Source organism: Crocodylus siamensis, chromosome 5 (genome assembly GCF_052110815.1).
Source record: "Crocodylus siamensis isolate JL-2025a chromosome 5, ASM5211081v1, whole genome shotgun sequence".
NCBI classification, from domain to species: Eukaryota; Metazoa; Chordata; order Crocodylia; family Crocodylidae; genus Crocodylus; species Crocodylus siamensis.
Window position 1 is genome coordinate 39,353,267 of NC_143399.1, and position 16,717 is coordinate 39,369,983.

The 16,717-nt window shown below is 59.9% G+C and overlaps 2 protein-coding genes across 7 annotated transcripts; one reads left to right on the plus strand and one right to left on the minus strand.

Moving 5' to 3' along the window:
* Window positions 1-25: 25 nt before the first annotated feature.
* Window positions 26-6,090, minus strand: AKT1S1 (AKT1 substrate 1). Of its 4 annotated transcripts, none has more exons than XM_090047948.1 (5): window positions 6,009-6,090; window positions 4,714-5,179; window positions 2,120-2,197; window positions 1,658-1,806; window positions 26-1,050 (listed from the first exon to the last, which is right to left on the minus strand). In XM_090047948.1, exons 2-5 carry the CDS (start codon window positions 5,171-5,173, stop codon window positions 907-909), a joined length of 831 nt encoding a protein of 276 aa, XP_089904074.1. In that variant the 5' UTR covers window positions 5,174-5,179; window positions 6,009-6,090; the 3' UTR covers window positions 26-906. The 4 variants fall into 4 exon arrangements, with proteins under 4 accessions (XP_089904074.1, XP_089904070.1, XP_089904069.1 ...); XM_090047944.1 differs by lacking the exon at window positions 6,009-6,090 and adding an exon at window positions 5,624-5,724; XM_090047943.1 differs by lacking the exon at window positions 6,009-6,090 and adding an exon at window positions 5,611-5,721.
* Window positions 6,042-15,378, plus strand: TBC1D17 (TBC1 domain family member 17). 3 transcript variants are annotated; one of them, XM_090047940.1, is made up of 17 exons: window positions 6,042-6,157; window positions 6,437-6,535; window positions 6,742-6,816; window positions 6,897-7,008; window positions 7,314-7,527; window positions 8,127-8,238; window positions 8,450-8,611; window positions 9,395-9,538; window positions 9,837-9,940; window positions 10,204-10,298; window positions 11,096-11,212; window positions 12,148-12,248; window positions 12,709-12,808; window positions 12,914-13,011; window positions 13,218-13,334; window positions 13,626-13,712; window positions 14,192-15,378. In XM_090047940.1, the coding sequence occupies exons 1-17, from the start codon at window positions 6,137-6,139 to the stop codon at window positions 14,408-14,410; spliced, it is 1,977 nt and encodes a 658-aa protein (XP_089904066.1). In that variant the 5' UTR covers window positions 6,042-6,136; the 3' UTR covers window positions 14,411-15,378. The 3 variants fall into 3 exon arrangements, with proteins under 3 accessions (XP_089904066.1, XP_089904067.1, XP_089904068.1); XM_090047941.1 differs by having other exon boundaries at window positions 9,407-9,538; XM_090047942.1 differs by having other exon boundaries at window positions 9,410-9,538.
* The last annotated feature ends 1,339 nt before the right edge of the window (window positions 15,379-16,717 follow it).

The window sequence follows — 16,717 nt, forward strand, 5'->3', positions numbered from 1 at the left end:
CACAACTAGAGACCACAGCCCAGGAGCTGGTAAAAGTCAGCATCTCTTTATTGGCCAAGGTGGGCTTGAGGGCCAGGTCTCACTGCCCCCTCCTCCACCAATCATCTTTGGACAAAAATAGAGGGGCAGGGCCAGGGCCCCTGAGCTCTGGTATAAAAAGGGGGTCCAGTCCAGGGACCCGCAGCAGGATTTTGGAGAGGGGGGAAAGTGGAGAAGGGGCAGGTCAACTTGGCACAAACCCCACTAGGGAACACCCTACCCTCTGGAGGGGGGAAAGGGGGAGGCTGGTCTGGGGGCCCACTAAAAAGGTGGGCAGGGAACACTAGACCCATGGAGCTGGGGTGGAAGAAGGCTCCCCCATACTTCCTGGGGTGCTCACAGATTAATCTTCCCCTTTGCTGAAGATTTAGGGGTGTTCACTATCAGGTGGAAGAGTGTATCATTGCTACACCTACTCCATTGGGGGGGGAAAACAGATCTAACCCCCCCCAGATAGTTTTTGTGCAAAAAAAGGGAGGGGTCAGTTACAAAAAAATCCTCTATTAAGACACTTAAGGGGGCAGCCCCAGGATTGGGGAACTCCTGGCATTGGGGATGTGGAACTCCAGCAGCAGCTGCACGAGGGCTGTAGTGTGGGGACTGAGGGGATCCTGGGGGCAGGGGAGGGTGTGTGTGTGTGCGCACGCATCTTGTTGTCATTTCCCTCCCCACCCCACCCCCAAGCTGGGGCAAAGTGGGGGTAGGGCTCCCCTCCAGAACTGGGGGAGGGGCTGTAGTGTGCATGTGGACATGTTGCCTCATGCCCTAGTGTAGATACTCCCAGCCCTATGCCCTGGGGAGAACGGGCCTGTGCAGCATTGGCAGGGACCCCTGTGCCCCTGCCCCGCCCCAGCATTGGGGGAGGGGTCAGTACTTCCGCTGCAGCTTCTGGAGGTCTCCGGTGTTGAGGCGGGGGCGGGGCAGGTCTCCAAACATCTCAGTGCCATCAGAGCCACGCAGAGCCAGGGCACGCATGCTGGCTGCAATCTTCTCCAGGTCTGGTGAAGAGTGCTGAGGGGGCAGGGACAGGTCAGCATTGGGGGAGCCCCAAGTACCCTCCCAAGACATTCCTCCTTGCACTGCAGTCCCTACCTCCATCCATAAATGTCTCCACGCTAGCCTCCATCCCTCCAAGACCCAACCCCACAACTCTACACATACACTACCCCTCACCTCCCCCTCAGATCCAGGACTCTCCTTACCTGAACCCCCACCCCCAAGCCATTGTTCCCCACAACCCCAGACCCAGAACACCCTCCATTTGAGAGCTTGAGCATCCCAGCCCCACCCTGACCTTGGATACTTCCACTTGAAGCTCTAACCTTCCCAGACCCAACCCCCACCATCCCTCACACCTGGGCCCTATCCAAACTACTCTTGCAACAGCTCCACCCCTGCTCCGAACCCAGCTTCACAACTTCCCAGATCCAAGACACCCACATTTAAAGTGCTATTCCCCCCCACACACACATTTCCTCCTCCCTGCACCCCCCATCCAGGACCTCCCACACTAACCCCATTATAGCCTTAGACCCTTAAGACGTGTACAACCCTTGCCCCTTCCCACAAAGGGCAATGGTGGTGGTGGTGGTAGCGAGTCCCTGTCCCCTTCCCTCACCTTGGTGCTGTCCTCCTCCGAAGAGCGCTGCTCCTGGCCCGGCTCCCGGAAGGCCCAGACTGGCACGGATACGGGCAGGGACTTGGCGTACTGGTGGCTGTGGGGGGCCGGAGGGGGCTGCCCAGGGGCATCCTCACTCAGACTTCCATCTGGAGGGGAAGGGGAAAGGCCTGATCCTGATGGACCCCATCCTACCCCTCACATCACCCCCTGCCCCAAAAATCAGCAGCTTCCCCTTCTCCCCATGTGTCAGGGGCCTCCTATGGGGTTGATTATATAGCACCTGGTGCTGAGCTGCAGCTGGCTCTGGGGTGGGCGCAAGAGCTGGCTTTACAGGGACCTCTCATGCAGCAGCCTCTGGGCTGAGGCACATAGAGGGGCTGCTTGTAGAGACCCCTTACCCATACCCCCCATTCTCAGTGGGAGAGAAGAACTAGGGAAGCACCCCAGCCCCAAACCTACCATCTGTGCTCTCAGGGTCTGAGTCAAAGAAGGGCTCATAGTCCTGGCTTGGAGAATCCTCATCCATCACAAAGAGACCTAGAGGAAAGAAAGCAGGCTGTGAGGAGATGCACTTGCCTCTGAGGTGGAGCATTGCAAGGGGCTGCTTATGCAGAACACTAGGCAACAGATCAGAGATGCAGCCACCTGGTGTGGTGGGGTGTTGTGTTGGGGGCCATTTAGAAAAAACTTTCCTTGGCGCAGAGTTGCAACAGTTTCTGTACCCTGACACCTTGGGGACTGGTTATACAGGAGCCAGTTATATGGGGGCCCTTCACCCAGCATAGAAATGCAACCACCTCTGGGATGCGATGCATCAAAGAGCTGGTTTACAAGGCCCCCCTCATGGGGCATATAGTGAGAGCTTTCAAACAAGGCCTCCTTCACCCAGCAAGGAAAAGGCAGCTTTTTCTGGGGTGTGTTAGTCACTGGATATATGAGCTCCCAACAGAATATAAGCAGAGCCTGAGGAGTTTCTAGCTGGGCTAGAAGAGCACTGGGGCAGCTGCATCTGGGCGAACACAGCCTGTACCCAGGCTGGTACAAGTCAAGATGATCCGGTTGCTGTCTATAAATATCCAGGGGGCGTCAGAAAGGGAGCAGAGATGATGAAGCCAGGGCCCCAGCATGAACAGAGCTTGGCCTAGCCAAGAATAGTCCCAACCAGGGATCAGAAATTGAAGGCTTGGGACAGCTCAGCCTGGGTTTCAGGGGGGGGGGGGGGGGGTGTCACATGTCCTAGTGTCAGGAATGGGACTGCATCAGTCAGAAGAGGCAGAGCCCTCCCACAAGGGTGCTGGTTATACCGTGCCCAGTACTGAACTTCAGGCAGCTCTGGACTGGAGCGTAGGGGCTGAGACCCTCCCATGCAGCACAGAGATGCAGCTGCTTCCAAGTGAGACCTGTTTATTTGGGGTCAGCTCCCCTGGTGCTATAGGAGCAGCCCCAGAGGCTGCACCTCACCCTGTGCCTAGATGTAGCTGGTTCTGGGTAGTGCCTCAATAGCCCACATGTTTCATAGTTTCTAGGGTCGGAAGGGACCTGAGCAGATCATCTAGTCCGATCCCCTGCCATGGCGGGAAAGAATACTGGGGTCAAATGACCCCAGCAATGTGTTCATCTAACCTCCTCTTAAACACCCCCAGGGTAGAAGCCTGCACCACTTCTCTTGGAAGTTGGTTCCAGATCCTAGCTGCCCTGACTGTGAAGTAGAGCCTCCTGATAGCTAACCTAAACCTACCCTCTGCCAGCTTATGACCGTTATTCCTGGTCACTCCTGGTGGTGCTCGGGGAAACAGTGACTCCCCCAATGCCTGCTGATCCCCCCTGACTAGTTTATAACAGGCCACAAGATCCCCCCTCAGCCTTCTCTTTTGGAGGCTGAACAGGTTCAGGTCCCGCAGCCTGTCCTCATAGGGCCTGCCCTGCTGTCCCCTGATCATGCGAGTGGCCCTCCTCTGGACCCTCTCCATGCTGTCCACATCCCTCTTGAAGTGTGGCGCCCAGAACTGGATGCAATACTCCAGCTGCGGCCTGACCACTGCCGCATAGAGGGGGAGGATCACCTCCTTGGACCTGCTCGAGATGCATCTGTGGATGCATGACAAGGTGCGGTTGGCCTTCCTTACCGCCTCTCCACACTGCCGGCCCATGTTCATCTTGGAGTCAATGATGACCCCCAGATCCCTTTCCGCCTCCATGCTGACAAGAGGGGAGTTCCCCAACCTGTAGGTATGGTGCCAGTTGTTCCTCCCCAGGTGCATCACCTTGCACTTGTCTGTGCTGAAACCCATCCTATTCTTGTCCGCCCACCCTTGTAACCTGTCTAGGTCTGATTGTAGCCTGTTGCATCCTTCCAATGTGCCCACGTCCCCCCACATCTTAGCGTCATCAGCAAATTTGAACAGGGTACTTTTTACCCCCTCATCCAAATCAGTGAAGATGTTGAACAGTGCAGGCCTGAGGACTGAGTCCTGTGGAACCCCACTGCCCACGTCCTTCCAGGTTGAGAAGGACCCATCCACTACCACCCTCTGGGTGCGGCCCTCCAGCCAGTTGGCGACCCATTTGACTGTGTGGGTGTCTACACCACAGCCCCCCAGTTTCTTAATGAGAACAGGGTGAGTCCCATGTGACAGTCCCCCACACCACATACTTACTCCATGGGACCCCCTGCTTTCTGCCTCATGAGGGGCCCTGATACAGCTACAGATCTGCGGTAGGAACCACAACAGAAGTCACCCCAGCCTTTGGGATCCAGACTGACCAGAAAACTCTCCACTTTTGCCCAAAGGGCCTGCAGAACCTACCCCCCCCCACACACAACTTAGGAGCTGCCTCCTCCAACCAAGAGCAATCCAAGTCAGCCCCAAGATCCCCAACTGTGTGTGTTTGTGGGGTGGGGAGGCTGAGCCTCAAGCTGTGCAAGGGGAGGCTCTGGGCACCTTCAGAGGTCACCAGTGTACCCACATGGGACCACTCTCCCACCCAGCCCCAGCCACACTTGGGGGTGGGGTGGGGAGGGGGAGGTCAGGTAGGGCAGGGCCCAGACTCACCCATGGCATCACTGGGGTGCTGCTGCTGCCTCCCCATGGTGTCCAAGTTCTTCTCCTCTTCCTCTCCCTGAGGCTCCTGCCCGCCCGCAGCTTCGGCTGAGGGTGCCTGGGGGGCCCCTGGGGTCCGGTGGGGGGTGGCAGGGGGCTCCTCAGGACAGTAGATGGAGGGATAGCTGCAGGAGTAGGAGCTGTGGGGGGGCAGGGGGCGGGGGGCAGGCGGAGGCCGCGTGGTGTAGGTGAAGGCAGTGGTCTTGTGCACTACAGCGATGTCCTCCAGGTAGCGCTGGGCAGCATCCCCCAGAGCCCCACCACCGTGCTGGGCGTAGGCAAAGCCCCCTGACTGCTGGGCCCGGTAGGCTGTGAGCAGGAACACCTCATTGCCCGTCTGGCGCCGGTACCGCTCGGCCTCTGCGATCAGTGCTGCCCAGCTCTCCTGGTGGTTGTCTGCCATGCCAGCCATCTGGGCCTGCAGGAGGGGGCAAACACATGCCTAGGGTCACCCTGTGGCAGCAGGAGCCCAGCCCAGTTTCAGAAACCGGGTCTATCGGTGAGGAGGCTGCACACCCGGGTTGCCACCCGGTCTTGGGTGGGAACTAGGACCTAGTGAATAGCGGGGGGGAGGCAAGAGCCCGGACGCCTGGGTTCTCTCCGAGGTCTGGGAGGGCAGTGGGGTCTGGTGCTAAAGCAGATAAGAGCTGGGAGCCTGGACGCCTGTGTTCTCGCCGGGATGTAGGAGTGGGGTGGGGGTCCGCACACCTGGGTTCTCCCCACCCCCTCCGGCTCGGGGGATCCCAGGGCCCCGTTACCTGCGCCCGCGCCCTCCGGCCTCCCTCGCGCCCAGCCCCCGCGGGTCACCGCACGGCCCCGTTAACGTCATGTTAACCCTTGACCTCTCACCCCCCACTTATACCCCGTCAGGAGCGGCTCCACCAAACAACAGCCACCCCCGCCTCCAGCCAACTGCCCCACACAAGCATGGCAGCCGCGCAACACCCCCCGCACAAGCATGGCGCCCCCGGAAGTTGGCGTTTAAACAGTTCCGTGGCTTCAGCTGTGCCGCGCACAAACACTACGGTCCCCTTTGCTCATGTGCACGCGTTCCACTGCCCCGCACAAACATGGCGGCTCTTCTCTCGCTGTTCCGCATACGCACGGGCACTTCTCTTGTGCCCCGCTCAAACATGGCGGCGGGAGACGCGGCTCCCTCCCCAGTCCCTACTGCCCCTCACAAACATGGCGCTCATGCTATTTGCCTTTCCGCTAATAAAATTGCCACCCCCGGTCTAATTACTCACCCCCTACTGTACATGTGATTGCCCCGCACAAACATGGCGCCGCCCCCGCAGGAGAGGGAGGGAAAGGGGTGGGGTTCTTTCGACAGGAAGTAACGTTTTGTTGTTTCCGGAAGTGGCTGTCAGGGAGGATGGAGTCAGAGGGCTACAAGGTGCGGGGGTCAGATGTGGGTAGAGGTAGAGACCGGATTAGTGTCAGGAACCCTGCGAGGCTGGGGCTGGGGCTGGGGCTGGGTTGGCGGGAATGCCTAGGCTGGGGCAAGGAGAGCACCTGGGGTCAGGGCAGTGGGCCTTGGGGGCTAGGGACCAGGCCTTGGTAGGGCCCTTGGTAGGGTGCGGGTCAGGCCTGTGGGCCTGAGCTGGGAGGAGTCCCCTCTGCCCGGATTTGTCTGCCGTTGACTCCCTGATGCTCCACCGGTACCTCCCCCCAGGTGGTCTTCGAGAAAGACGGTGTCTTCCTACACACAAGCGCCAAACGCCACCAGGACCAGGACTCACTCATCCCTGGGGTCATCCGTATCATCGAGAAGGTAATGGGGGGAGGGGTACACTGCGGTTTGGGTGTGGGAGGAACTGGTAGGCCTGGGGTGTGCTAGGGGTCTGCAGGTCAAAAGTGAGGGGCACTGGCAGGTCTGCATGTTGGGAGGGAGAGGCCCTGGCAGAATTGTGGGGGAGAGGGCTGTGGGTCAGGAGGGAGGGGCACTGGCAGGATTCTTACACTGCTCTCTGTGCCCAGGGCTCGGACACTGTGCTGCAGTGGATGCCAGTGGAGGAGGCTGGTGATGCCCCCCAGATTGTTTTCTCCAAGAAGGTGAGCACCTCCTGCCCCTGCCTCCCTGTTGGGGGCTCCTCCCTCCCCTAACCCAGCTTCCTGCCCCCCGCTCCCCCCAGGATCTCTCAGGCAGCACAACAGAAGAAGTTCTCTTCGACCCTGGTTATGAACCCGACTGGGCTGTCATAAGCACTGTGGGGACTCGGCCACGGGTCCAGGATGAGCCCCCAGGTAACGGGGCAGCAAGTTGGGAGGCAGGGCTGGGGCAGTGGGAGCTGCCTAGGGAATGGGAGCCAATGGGGATCTCCTGGCTATGGGAGCCAGAGCACTGCTGGGGGGAAGATCACAGCACTTGGCTTTGCTAGGGGGCAGCACATCATTAGGTGGAGGGGGGGTGTTTGCACAAATGGTCTTGGGGTTGGAGGCATGGCTGTGCTAGGGGTGGCTATGAGGGTATTCATGGGGTGGTGTTGGGTCTGTATGGAAAAGAAAAGGTTGCAAAGACCCTATTCTCTTGCTTCTGTGCTCTTGCACAGCCCCTGTGGCCCCCCCGCCCAGCCCCCGGGGGCAATGGGCCTTCTCCATCAGCCTGTCAGAGCTGAAGTCCATCCGCAAGAGCCGTCCAGGCCTGGGCTGGTCATACCTCATCTTTATCACCAAGGATGGGGTGTCCCTGCAGGCACTGCACTTCCACCGGGGTGGCACCAAAGCCCTGCTGCGGGCTCTCTGCAAGTACCTTATCCTGGCCATGTGAGTTGTGGGGAGCAGGAGCAGGTAGAGCACTGCTGGAGGGAATATCACAGCATTGGTTGAGAAAGGAAGGGCCTGTTCATGGCTGGAGGTAGCCAGGGCAGTGTTGGAGAAGCTCACGGCATTGGGTTCGAAAGGAGGGGCCCGTGCATGGCTGGGGGGAAGCTAGGGCACTACTAGGAGAGCAGATCACAGCACTGGGTGGAGAAGGAGTGCCCCTTCATGACTGGGGAAAACCAGGGCACTGCCAAAGGAAGCTCACAGCACTGAATGGGAGAGAGAGGGGCCCATTTATGGCTAGGAGGAGCTCAGGGTGTCCAGCTCCGCCACTGCCGGGAGGAAGCTTACTGCATCAGGGGCAGGGTAGGATATCACCATGCCAGGCCTTGGGGGCTTGCCAGGGCACTACTAGTGGAAGCTCACAGCACCCGTGGTGGAGAGGTCCTCAGTAAGACCTCTCTGGGATGGCTATGGGGAGGTGGAATGGTCTTTGGGGAGGGGTGGTAGGGCTGAAGCTGTCAGTATAGGGTGGGGGACACTGGCTGTGTTGGAGATGGGGGCAGGCAGCCCAGAGGTGGCTCACAGTTGCCTCCCCACAGCTCCCCCAAGGACTCACGACTCTACCTGGTGTACACGCATGACTCCTATGCCCTTTCGCACTCCTTTGATGAGCTGCAGCTCTTTGATGACAACTCCTCCAACCTGGTGTCGGTGAGTCGTTCCTCACCCCCCACACCCCCCCCCGGGGTTCCCCCCCCCCCCCCCAGCACCTTGCTGCATGCTGCAGGGAGAGCTAGATGCCTGGCTTGTCTCAGTGTTGGGGAGGGAGTGGGTCTGGTGGGTTAGAGCAAGAGGAATCTGGATGCCTGGGTTCTATTTCTGGGTATGGAGTAACCCCCCATTTTCCCCCTCCCCCCTGCAGCGGTTTCTGCAGGACCCCTATACTGCTGCTTTTGGGGGCTTTTCCAAAGTCACTAACTTCTTCCGTGGGGCCCTGCACCATGAGGACGGCACTGCCCAGAGGGCCCTGGGCGATCCGTCTGCTGGCCTGGAGGATGAGCCAGGCTTCGAGGTCATCACCTGTGTGAGTGTCCCTGCCTGGTTGGGGTGCAGCAGCAGGGGCGTGGGGGAGGTCCCTGGGGCAGTGCCAGCCAATGGGCTGCCAAGGTAGGAGAAGGTGTGGTGGATGGGTGGTGCCAACCAGGTGGTTACCTCGGCAGGCTGAGGTTTGACTGGGGATCGTGCAAACTAGTGGGCTCCCTTGGCAGGTGGGGGTGTAGCTGGTGAGAGTAGTGCCAATCAATCAGTTCCTTCAGCAGGAAAATTCCTGGTTGAGAGGGGAGTGCCAGCCAATGAGCTTCCTTGGCAGATGGGGGTGAGACTGGTAAGGGCAGTTGCCAGCCAATGGGCTCATTTGGTAGGTGGGGAGTGACTGATGGTGGGTGCCAGCTAATCAGCAGGGGAGAGCATGCATGACAGGGGAAGTGCAGCCAATGGGCTCTTTCAGCAGGTGGGGTTTGGCTCATGAGGTTCGTGTCAGCCAGTCAGTTCTCTCAGCAGGAGAGAGCATGCCTAGTGGAGGCAGTGCAGTCTATTGGCTCTCTTGGCAAGTGGGAGGGGCATGCCTGATAGAGGAAGTCAGCCAATCAGCTCTCTTAGCTCTAAAGAGCATGACTGGTGGGGGCCATGCAGCCAATGGGCAGACTTGGTGGCAAGTGGGGGTGAGGCTGATGGGGATAGTGTCAGCCAGTTGGCTCTTCAGTGGCTGGCACCATCCCTAGCCCTGCCCCCAACCAGCTCCCTCAGACCTGGTGGTGTGTGACTGGCGGAAGGGACTGGGTCTTCTCATGCCACTTGTGATGCCCAGCCCTGCCCACAGCAGGTGCAGCTGGGAGAGCGACCAGTGGTGCAGCGGGAGCCCCCAGTGACGGAGCAGGAATGGGAACAGCACCTAGACCCTGAGGGGCGCGTCACTGATGTTGACAGGCTTCGCAGACGCATCTTTGCTGGGGTGAGTGGGGCACAGCCTGGAGAGGGGTGTAGCCAAAGGTGGGGTTTGACAGGGATCCTAGGGTGTGTGTGACATGGTAGGGCTTCAGTCAGTGGGAAGGGCTTGGCTGGCTGGGTGGAGCTCTAGGAGTGTGTGGCTAAGAAGGTGGGGCTTACTTGGGGTGGGCAGGGTTCTAAGTGGGAATGTGACTGAGGCTGAAGCCTTCTAAGTTCCTCTGGTGGCTGGGGCTGCAGTGGGGCCAGTGTCCCCTTCTGGGAGCTGTGGTGGCATTCACCCCCCGCCCCCTCCCCATCTGCAGGGCCTCAGCACAGGGCTGCGCAAGGATGTATGGAAGTACCTGCTGGGTTACTACAGCTGGGATAACACGAGTGAGGAGAACCGAGCTCATGTCCGCCGGAAAACGTGAGTGTGGTCAGGGATGAGGGGCATGGCCAGGGCAGGTTGTGGGGTTGTGGGTATGGAGTGAAGGGCACCAGTAGGGCTTGTCAGGGCAGGGGGCTGTGGGTTGGGAGTGAGGGCCACTGGCAGAGTTGGCGGGGCAGGGGCTGCAAGTGAGGAGCGAAGGAAGCACTGGCAGGGCTGTGGTGGGACAGGGAGCTGTGGGTTGGGAGTGAGGGGGCTGCTGGTAAGAACTGCAAGTCAGGCTCTGTCCCTTGCCACCCCAGGGATGAATATTTCCGCATGAAGCTGCAGTGGAAGTCAGTGAGCGAGGAACAGGAGCAGCGCAACTCCCTGCTGCGTGGCTATCGCAGCCTCATCGGTTGGTAGGCCTAGCCACCCTGCTTAGGGTGATCCCCTGCCCCACTGCCAGGGCTTGGTGTAAGGGATGGGCCAGGGGCTGCAGGTCAGGATTGAGGGACTCTGGCACGGCTGGGAACTTGTCAGTGCCCCTCACTCCAGGAGGTCCCCAACTGGCCTGTGGCTGCCCCCAGCCCCACCACCCCCATGCTTGCACAGGAGGGGTCACACTCATCTCTTATGTGTTGGTTGCAGGGTGGTGAGAAATGCTTCTGCTCTTCTTACTCCATGCATTGTGTGTGGGCTTTGGACTCCTTTCTTATTTCCCTTACCAGGGTCTTCACCCCTGTCCCAGCCCCCTAGTGAAGGGTGCGTAGGCCATATCACTCCTCTTCATGTAGCCCTTACTGCCCTGCAGCCTACTGCACCCTCTGCCACAGCCCTCCCAGAGTGCCCTGTCTATGGGCTGGTCCTGGGTGTAGGTCCCAGACTGGACCCTTCTTCTAGCCCTTCACCCATTAGTAAGGATGCGCCGGGAGGTTTGTTGGAGGGCGGGGGATAGGATATTATGCCCTCTGGGGTCCCTGCTTGTGCTCCTAGCCTCAGCCCTTGGCTTCTACATATCCCCCCTATCCCAGGTTAGTCTCCAAGGGACCCCCCCCATTGCAATGCCTCTACATCTGCCTCATGGAGAAACTGAGTCCCATGCCTCAATCTCAGCTTCTCCCTGGAGCCATCATGGCTCCCACCCTTGCCCCACTAGTGCCCCACCCCCACAGTGTGTTCCCAGCAGATAACTGCCCACCCCCTCATCCCCAGAGCGGGACGTGAGCCGAACCGACCGCAACAACAAGTTCTATGAAGGCAGTGAGAACCCAGGGCTGGTGCTGCTAAATGATGTCCTCATGACGTACTGCATGTACAACTTTGATTTGGGTGAGGGACCAGGGCTGGGGGGGAGGAGGGGTACACTTGTGGGCTGCCCTGTGGGCAGCTTTGCCCCTGGGCAGGGGCACTTATGACCTACTGCATTGCAGCTTCAACCTGAGCAAAGGAGGTGGAGTTGTGGTGGGGGGTGTCGGGCAGGGGAACATGGGGCAGGGCACACTCATAGCTTACTTCAGGAATGGCCAACCTGAGGCATGGGCACATCAGGATGGGGACAGGGATCACAGTGGCAGATAGGGCAGGGAGCAGGCAACAGGGCATGGACCAGAATGTAGTGATATATTGAGCAGGGAGTGTAGGGCAGGGAGCAGAAAGCAGAGCAGCCGATTTGGTAGGGAGTGGAAAGCAGAGCAGCTGATTAGGTAGGAAGCAGCAAGCAAAGCGGTCAGGGTAAGGGGATCAGAGTGGCACCTGAGGAGGGTGCAGAGCCAATTTATGGCCTGCCTGCCAAAAAGGTTGGCCCCACATGTGCCTACCCCATGGATAAAAGGGGTGAGAACAAGGTTGGGTCAGGTGAATGGCGTAGGAATCACTAGGTTGTTCAAGAGGGTGTCATGGGAGCTGTTGAGGGGGTTTTCACTGGGGGCGAATATGGGGGCAGAGGCTGCTCCTCTCTGTGGGCCTTGTGGGGTCTAGGTAGGGGCAGATGAATAAATGTACTGCCACTCTAGGATTAGCACTGGGTGAGGGGGGAGCTGACACTGCCCCACATGGTCAACCTTGTCCTGGGGAAATGGGTACCCCTGTTGCATGTAGGGTGGGGCACATCTTGCAGTGAGGATGAGTGTCTCAGCATCAGTCAGGGGTGCTCAGGCAGGGAACAGGGGTGCCTGGTGAGGATCAGGGGTGCCCAGGGTGGGAGGGAGGAGGCTGGAAGGTGGGTGCCCATGTCTCTGACCCCTGCTGCCCCCCCCTCCCCCCAGGGTACGTGCAGGGCATGAGCGACCTGCTGTCACCAGTGCTTTATGTCACACAGAATGAGGTTGATGCTTTCTGGTGCTTCTCCGGCTTCATGGATCTTGTGGTGAGGGGCTTGCGGACATGCTGGGGTGGGGCACAAATTGTGGGTGTTGTTTGGTTGTGGGTTTCTTACTCTCTATGGCCCTCACAGGCATCTAGAAATGAAAGCAGGGGACGGGGCTGCTGGAGGAGTGAGTTTGGACATGGAGGGGGTGGATATGGGCCTTGGGCCATTTCTTGGGTGTTGTGAGGCCAGGAATTGAGGGGGCAGTTGAGGGGCCAGGTGGGGTGGGAAGGGGCAGTTCTGCTGTGGGTTAGGGCTCAGTTCAGGGCTGAGTATATATTGGGGCAGGATGTATGGCTCTGGGGTGAGGATGGGATGGGGTGTGGTGGAGCAGCTCTGGCCAGTGGGCTGAGAGATGGGCCTTTCTGGGTGGGGATGTCTGGAGCAGGGAGCAGCACTGTGTCTGGTATGGGTAGGGGTGTCTCTGGCTCCCTCCCCACTTACCACCCTCTCCCCACAGCACCAAAACTTCGAGGAGAGCCAGGAGAGCATGAAGCGCCAGCTGGCCCAGCTCACCCAGCTCCTGCGCCTGCTGGATCCCCTGCTCTGTGACTTCCTGGGTACAGCCCAGCCCTCAACTGCAGGGTCGGGGGGGTCCCCAGGACTAGATCGGGTGCTTTTGGAGGGCACCCAGATGTTGATCCCTGTCTCCCTGCTCTCTGTAGACTCCAAGGAGTCTGGCACCCTCTGCTTTTGCTTTCGCTGGCTCCTCATTTGGTTCAAACGGGAGTTTGCCTTCACCGACGTGCTACAGCTGTGGGAGGTAAGTGGGGAGCATGAGATCCCCTAAGTGGGGGGCACTGTCTAGGGATGTGCAGTGAGGTGGGCTTCGGGGAGTGGGGGGCAATCAGCAGGGTCCGAGCCCTGCCTGCATGGGTCAGGGGAGAGAAGGTGTGGGTTTTGGGACAGGGGGACTGTGGGCTGTTCTGGGGGTTTTCTGTGATCCAGTCTCTTTCTCTGCCCTCCAAGGTGCTGTGGACGGGGCTGCCTTGCCCCTGCTTCCACCTGTTGGTGGCCTGTGGGATCCTGGACTCAGAACGTGAGGCCCTCATGAACTCAGGCTTCGGCTTCAATGAGATCCTCAAGGTGAAGGTCCTGGCCCCTCTCCCTCCCCCCCAGCTCCTGTAGATCACCTGGGTCCCAGTTCTGGGACTCCACAGCCCCTGAACCCCACCATAGAGCTCAGCCCCAACTTTGCTATGCCCCATGTTGATCCTAGGCTCCAGCTCTGGTGATGCCCCCACAGTCCCATCCTCAGGCCCCCACAACATGCTTGGGGGCAGCTCCGAGGAGGGGACCCTGCCTCCCCCTTTCTCCCCAGTGCAGCTTAGTGTACAGGAGGGTCCCTGCCCCCTGTTGAGCTGCCTGTCCTCACAGCACATCAACGAGCTGACTATGAAGATGAACGTGAACGACATCCTGTGCCGGGCTGAGGCGCTCTACAGGCAATTGGCAGCCACCCCGGTGAGACCCCAGGCCGCCCTCCCTGCACCCCAGTTCTCCCAACTCAGAGCCTGGCTCCAGCCTCCAGGCCAGGCCCCATTAGCCCCTTGTCCCCAGGATGAGCCTGTGTCCCTCCCACCCAGGCCCTTATGCCCCGCCCTAGACACCATACCCCTTCCCAGCCTGGCCCTGACCACTCCAGCTAGTCCTTATGCTAGTCATCTGTAGTCCTCTAACCACCAGCTCTGAGGCCTAGCTCAGCCCATGCCCTTGCTCCTAGCCTGGGCATCCCCCCACTGGACCCCTTGCCCCCTCCCCTATCATCACTGCAAACAGCCCAGTGCTGCAGTGTTAGCACTGGACTTCCCACATGCCCAGGGAGACCAATGGGGGCTGGTGCCCTGTGGAGGAGAAAGGCCCGTACCCACCCCTGGAGTCAGCCAGTGCCCTGTTTGTAGGCCCCCCCTCCCTGGCTGGTGCTGACCCCACTGTCCCCGCAGGAGTTGCTGCGGCCTGTGCAGGAGCTGCTAGGCCTGGGTGCAGGCACCTCACCTTCCCACAGTGCCAGCTCAGATCCTGCCAGCTCACCCCAGCCGCTGTCGCCTGGCCAGGCCACGGAGCTGGAGCTGGCTGACAGCATCCCAGCCAGCCAGCCTGACAGCAGCATTGAGATCCTGCCCACCGAGGAGCCCAGCCCCTGCCAGAGCCCCACGCCCTGAGCCCCCACCAGGGAGGGGCTGCCCGCCGCTCACACATGCACTTTAATTGGGGGGAGTAGGAGGGAAGCTGTCATAGAAGAGTAGGGGGCATCTTAGGGACAGGGGCCAGCTCCCAGCATGCCCTGGGGCCTGGCTGCAGCTCCCAGTGTGCCGTGGGGCTTGGGCATGATTCCCAGAATGCATTGGGGCCTTGCCCTCGTTCCCAGGATGTCTTGGGGCTGGGCTGAGGGCATGTCTCCCAGCATGCCCTGTGGCCCAGAGGCCTTACTTCAGCACCTTCCTGCATGGGGAGGAATGAGTGCTCTACCTGTGCTTTTCACACACCCCCACCCCCGGGGCAGGCTGTGTCCCCTCCTCTGCCCGGGTCGCAGACCACAGATGCCCCTCAGCCTGTACCTCCCCAGCCATGGGAGCCAGGACACCTGGGTTCTCTCCCCACCCGGTGGGGTGGGAGGGGATGAAACCAGGGTATTGGGAATCTGGATGCCCGGGTTCAGTACACACCACCCCCCAATGCCCTCACCTAGCCCTTGCCAACCATTGGCCCTGACGGGTGTTTCCCCAGCAGGGGGGCACGATCTGGGCCATTGCAGTTCCCTCTATGAACAGCATCTGCCCGACTCCCCCCCCCAGGACTATGCCTGCTCCATCTGTAAGCTTGGTATGATGTGAAGGGCTTGATGGAGCTGGAGTACAGGCTACCCCTGTACCCAGTGGGGGGGGGGAGTGCTCTGGCCTCCCCTTTTGCAGTTGGAGGGGCCTGGCTGCCCCCAACACTGACAGCCTGAGGGGGTCACTGGGCCTGGCCCCTTTAACCCTCCCCTCCACCCCCATGCTCTAGGGGTAGGTGAAACCCAGGACTTGCCCAAGAGTGGGGCAGAATGTGACCTGCGGGGGGAAGCCCTTTCCCCCATCTGCATTCTTTGTAACGTGCATTAAATACAAAGTGTTGTTGGTTTTGGTTTGTACTTCTTGGTTTTTGCTGGCTGTGAGTGGGGCAGGGTCCTGGATGCCTGGTTTCCATCCCAGGTTTAGGAGGGGAGTAGGGGCTGGTGGGTTAGAGCTGGGGTGCGGGGGAGCCCAGATACCTGGGTCCTTTCCCAGCATGGGGAGGGGGTTAGAATTCAGCAAGGGCAGAGCCCCTTTCTGTCCCCTCCAGCATCCCTCCTCCACTGGGGAAAAGAGGACTGGCTGGCTCAGGGATGCAGATTTCCTCCCCCCCGCCCCACACACAATATTCCTTCCTATGTAAGGCCAGTTTCCCTCTCTGTCAGTGCTGGGGTAGGAGGTTGGACTGAGGAGCACCTGGGGCAGAGGCCATGTCCCTGTGCCAGGGGGGAGCTGCTCTGCTTCTGCCTTGGGCCAGGTTGCTGGGCACAGCTAGATACTGCCCCTTCTGTCTGCATAGGCAGAGGTACTGACACCAGCACCTCTTGACACCGTAAGCTGGAGAATCCAGGACAACCTCCTCCTTGCAGCCAGGGCTATTTCTGTCTGCCAACACCTCCCTCTCCCCCCACCCCACCACATGCACACTTACACTTTTACACAACCAGCTATAGCCCCTGGGACCCGGCCTACTTCTCTGGGACACAGTGGGTACCATGGAGCCACCTGCTTTCCCCCCACCCCTGGCAGGGGCAGATGATTGGATGGAGTGGGGGCTGTGGTCCCAGAGGCCCCCCACATCCAATGCACAGCTCAGCTGCTGCCCCTCGCTCCTGAACTGCAGCCCCTTGCCCTCACCAGCCCTGCCAGTGCCCTCCATTCCCAACCCACAGCTGGCTGTGCTCCCCAGTCCTGTCGCTACCCCGCATTCTCAACCCACAGCCCCCTGCCCCTCCACATCAGCTCTGTCAGTACCCCTGGTTCTGGGGCACAGGGGAGGCATGGTAGAGATCCCTGTCTTTAGCTGTGCCTCTGCTCCCAAAGTTGGGGTATTGGGTGGGGGGTAGGGCTTCAAACCCTTCCTTGTAAGGAGGGAATGGGGGCAAGAAACGAGGGCAGGGCCCCCCCAGGGACTCGGTGCTGCCAGTACTCCTCCCTTCACCACCCCGTTCAGGGCCAGGGAACTAATTAGTAGCCAACACATGGAACTGGGGCAGGCAGCACTGAAATACAGCTCCCAGCTGGCAACACCTCACCCCCCACCCCAGACACTGGCTCTTTCCAGGACCTCTGGGTTCTCTCCCAGCTTTAGAGGGGAGGAGGGGGTCTGGTGGGCTGGAGCAGGCCCTGACTCCTGGGTTCTCTGTCACCCTAGTTATGATCAGGATCCACCCCTTATTGCAGGGGGGTGGGGTGAAT

Coding starts and splice junctions, on each gene's coding strand:
- AKT1S1 (XM_090047943.1), bottom strand. CDS start 5,721: ATGCTTGTGCGGGGGGTGTTGCGCGGCTGCCATGCTTGTGTGGGGCAG. Junction 2,198..4,713: donor GCACCCCAGTGATGCCATGG/GTGAGTCTGGGC, acceptor TCTTTCCTCTAG/GTCTCTTTGTGATGGATGAG. Junction 1,807..2,119: donor AGACCCTGAGAGCACAGATG/GTAGGTTTGGGG, acceptor CTTCCCCTCCAG/ATGGAAGTCTGAGTGAGGAT.
- TBC1D17 (XM_090047940.1), top strand. CDS start 6,137: ATGGAGTCAGAGGGCTACAAG. Junction 6,536..6,741: donor TCATCCGTATCATCGAGAAG/GTAATGGGGGGA, acceptor CTCTGTGCCCAG/GGCTCGGACACTGTGCTGCA. Junction 11,213..12,147: donor CATGTACAACTTTGATTTGG/GTGAGGGACCAG, acceptor CCCTCCCCCCAG/GGTACGTGCAGGGCATGAGC.